A 4,457-nucleotide genomic window follows, 5' to 3' on the forward strand; every position below is an offset into this window, starting at 1 on the left:
AAGAGTAGATGGCTCTTCCTCTCGGTTGACTGCTCTCTGCAGGAACTTGTGCTTTCAGAATACCCTCTCCTCAACTCCGAGCCTATAGTCAAGCAAGCAGCTAAAATAGCATGAGATTTTCATAGGTATAGAATCCAGAGGGATTTTTAAAGGGGAGGGAGTTTTAAAACCCCAGAGGGAGTTTTAAAGAGTTTAAAATAATCGATGAACAATGAAGATGGAAAAAGATATAGAAAGGAAGGTAGTAATTTAAATACAGTTTTAAGGGAATGCAACTATTTGCTTTAGAAAGATTAAAATGTAGAATAGTGTCAGATTAGGATTAATTTGTTAGATTAGATCGAACCTTTTCTGTAGATGTGTTTCTCTGTTAAGAGAAAATAACATTACACAAGTAGTTGATAGATTTAATAGAAGGAAAAAAGAACTATTACAGAAGATTTCTGGCATGAGTTATAATTAAAATTAGAAAAATTAAAGAGGAAAAAAATGAAGCTGAATAACAGATAAAAAACCCTCCTTGGTTCATTAATCTCTGTGAAATCTCCTCAGAAACAGTTCTATGAGGTGGAATAAGCAGAGGATGCTGCAATTACATGCTTCTGCTGTCAAATTGTTGGGTTTGTTTTTTCCAATTTTTGATGCTATTTTGTATAATCAGCGAGACTTTCTTTTCTGGTGTAATTTAGGGTAGGTATGTGTCACGGTGAAGCTTTAAATTTAAAGTCACAGATTGTGGCCTCCTTACGTGCAGTTGCTCTAATTGGCGTAACAGCCACATGAAGTGCTAATTCTTGCTCTCTAGCCAGCCGGCACGCATTTCATCCTCCCACTGCGTTTGCCAGGTAAATACTCTGTTTTAGATGGTTGGCACAGAAGGTATAAGGTGCTAGTTTGTGATTGCCATCCCCCCCACCTCCAAAGACTGTGAGAAGTGAGAATATAACCAGAGCACACGTCATCAGAGAGAACAAGGGCAGGGGAATAAGGTAATGGAAAAGTGAAAGGATTTGGAACGTTGCTATAGGTGGTTAGAGGTGTTTACACAAGAGGAGTGGGAATGGGGATTGGGGAGATAGGACATGAGATGATGTGTGGGTAGCAGCGTGCATCTGGTCATGGTTTTGCTTCCCAAGAAGATACTTTGCATGTGTTGACATGCACTCCGCTGCTCCGTGCAGATTATCTCCTTGCAGCATAAAGGAGGGGATGAGAAGTGGCATAGCATAATCTCTGAACATCTGGCACTCCACAGTAGCTGCTATTCTGCTCCCAGAACTGAGCCAGGCCTTTCAGTTTGGTAAATTAGGACTTCCAGGCAATGCTGACGTGATAGGTGATGCAAGTGGGTTGTCAGTAAATGGAAAAGGATTAGGGAATTAGTTGATACCCAGTGTAAGAGTCTAGGATTTTGCAGCATGCGGTGGTGAGTCTGAGCCGCTAATACCAAGTGAAAGCAATCTGAATTGTGTCCTCTGGTCATAATGGCTGAGATGAGTCAACTCCTGAGCATCCTCCTCTGAAGACCGTTGTCTTTCCTCTGGCTAGACAGATAATACTGGTGAACACCCAGAGCTGTAAGTGGTGAACCTTTGTTAAGGGAGAAAAATAGTAGTTTCTTATTGAGAAAGTCTTTCTTGTTGCATACAGAACATTTCCTTCTTAATTTTGTGGTTGAATTAAACCATTATTTTATTTCACTACACCAGTCCTACCCATATTACAGTAAACATGTGTAGCTATGATATTACATACGCTACGAATCTGCCCTAAAATGAAGTATTCTAGTTACTTCTGCAATCACATGTATGGTTACGAGACTGTGTTTTCATACTGTCTGACATTCGTCTCTTAAACTTTCGTAAGAGCTTATGCCTCGCTTGGTCAGAACTCTGTGCGCTGGCTGGGAAACCAAGCAGGACCTGGCCAAGGAGCTGTCAGAATCTCCCAAAGTAGCTGTTAGTACATCTTAAATTGGTGGAGACAGGTAAATGTTTCTCCAGTGTGTGGCACAAAACCATAATCATGAAAGCTGTGCCATGCAATAAAAATTTGAAGTTTTATTTAGTTTTCTTGGGTGACTCTTTTTGTACCACTTTGCATTTTTTGAGTGTTAATTTAAAAAAAAAAAAAAAAGCAACAAACCAAACCAAAACAATCAAACAAACCCATCCCCCTCCCCTTAAATATATCTATATTTAACAAAAACCTGAAACTTCCTTGTATTTAGCAATTAGTTAATACATTTTGCATCTAGATCCCAAATACTAAATAAAAATCTAAGAGTCTTTTCCTTCTTTTTCTGATAGGAAAACTAAAAAAGGGCTCCTCAAAATTGCCAGATAGTTTGAACTACATTTTGAAATGAGGTATCTTAACTTAAAAATGAGTGTGTCTATGAATATATACAAAAACATTTCAGTGTGTGTGTGTGTGTGTATATATACACAAATATGTATAAAAGTATATACACATATTGAGATGTTTGTGTTTTCATAGGATTATTTAGTATATGGATGAGCTAATTTTTTTCCAGACCATGTTTTTATGTTACCTTTAGAATAAGTCAGCACCTAATACTTTTTTATTTATTCTATAGAGCATTTTTTGTTTTGATGTCAATGAATGTGAATGAAATTCTAAAGAAATAAAAATTCTCTATATACTGTAAAACAATTCAGTGCAAAATACAATATGTTATGTTACAACTTTTAATGTACATATTGTATAAGCAGAAAATGTAAACATTTCTCAATTTTATAGTATGCTGGATTTTCAAAGATTTGATTTTGATGCTATTGTAACAACGGGAAATATCTAAAATGGGTAAGACTAGAAGAAGCTTATTTATAGGGCATGCATTTTTATTCGTAATTAGCTTGACTTTATAATGAGGCAGTAAAATGAGAATGTGGCTAATAAAATTTTAGTTGTATTTTGTATTGACTTGTTGCTGAGATTTTAGATAGCATTTTCATGAAGGGATTGACAAATGAAGAGTGTTAACCCTACATAATATTCTCCACGAAACCTGGATGAATAGGTATCAGTAGGCTACTAAAAATCTATTTTTGTAAGATAAAACTTCATATTCATTGCCTATAATGAAACAGATGGTACATTAAAGCATTGAGACATGTTCATAAAATGTATATCAAAACCAAAAGCTACAAAAAATATATATAAATATTGAATTTTTATCTTAGGTATCATTCTTTACTCACAGCAGTAAGTCAATAAGGAATAGATTTGTTGACATTAATGAGGTTGTATCAGTTTGAAACTTGTTTAAACAGAAGGAAAGGTAGGATTTATAGGCAAATAGCATTTGTTTGAAGACATTTTATAAACTTTTTAAGATGTACAAATTCCCTATATTATTCTTTTGAAGTCTTTAGCATGTAGACACTCTCTCCTGCTGCACTTCATTTCCATAGGCTGAATAGCAGCACGCTGTAGCACATAGTGAATTTCTGCATACTCATGTGGGTGACAGACTGAGCAACCAAGATCGTGTCCTGGTCAAGACCAGCTATTTTATCTGTCCATACTATACTGTATTTGCTTTAGCAAAGAGTTGATTTTTTTTGTTTTGTTTTGTTTTTTTAAATTATTGTTACTATGGATGTTTTGAGGGAAGGTAAAGAATTTCATACACGCTTCGTGTAAGAAGTTGGTTTGCTACATTAGGCTGGAAAGAGAGGAATCAGGTGAAAACACTCAGTTTGATACAGTCTTTTCATATGAGCATAATACCTGCATTTGCTTAATCTTTTAGTCTGAAATGTGCTATGCTGAAAGGAGTATATTCTGTGGGAGAATGATAAATACTATTTTCCTGTTATTTTATCTTTAATTATTTGTATTGTACATTTGAAACAGATGCAGAGCATTAAAAAGCGTGATGAGCTGTATTTCTTTTTAATATTTTTTAACCTCTTCTTTTAAAAACGTGGTAACTAACTTGCTTCATTCTTTTCCTTCCTTTTATAGGATAGCAAAATATTATAGTGTCTATGCACAAAGCAGAAGTATTATTTATATATATTTTTTTTAATTACAGGTAAAGATTATAGTTCCCAACAGCACAGCAGGTCTGATAATAGGGAAGGGAGGTGCTACAGTGAAGGCTATAATGGAGCAGTCAGGGGCTTGGGTGCAGCTTTCCCAGAAACCTGATGGGATCAACTTGCAAGAGAGGGTTGTCACTGTGAGTGGAGAACCTGAACAAAACCGAAAAGCTGTTGAACTTATCATCCAGAAGATACAAGAGGATCCACAGAGTGGCAGCTGTCTCAATATCAGTTATGCCAATGTCACAGGTCCAGTGGCCAATTCCAATCCAACCGGATCTCCTTATGCAAACACTGCTGAAGTGTTACCAACTGCTGCAGATGCTGCAGGGCTATTAGGACATGCTACCCTTGCTGGAGTGGCAGACTTTCCCGCAGATTTTT

The 4,457-nt window shown here is 36.2% G+C and overlaps 1 protein-coding gene across 1 annotated transcript in view; it reads left to right on the top strand.

Moving 5' to 3' along the window:
- The window catches only part of NOVA1 (neuro-oncological ventral antigen 1), a 37,986-nt gene that overhangs the window by 30,738 nt on the left and 2,791 nt on the right, over positions 1-4,457 (top strand). The window contains exon 4 of the mRNA XM_010136643.1: positions 4,064-4,415. Coding sequence (XP_010134945.1) covers positions 4,064-4,415 — 352 coding nt within the window. The remainder of the gene's footprint in view (positions 1-4,063; positions 4,416-4,457) is intronic.

The sequence above is a fragment of the Buceros rhinoceros genome, unplaced genomic scaffold, assembly GCF_000710305.1.
Source record: "Buceros rhinoceros silvestris isolate BGI_N320 unplaced genomic scaffold, ASM71030v1 scaffold2655, whole genome shotgun sequence".
In the NCBI taxonomy this organism is placed as follows: Eukaryota; Metazoa; Chordata; class Aves; order Bucerotiformes; family Bucerotidae; genus Buceros; species Buceros rhinoceros.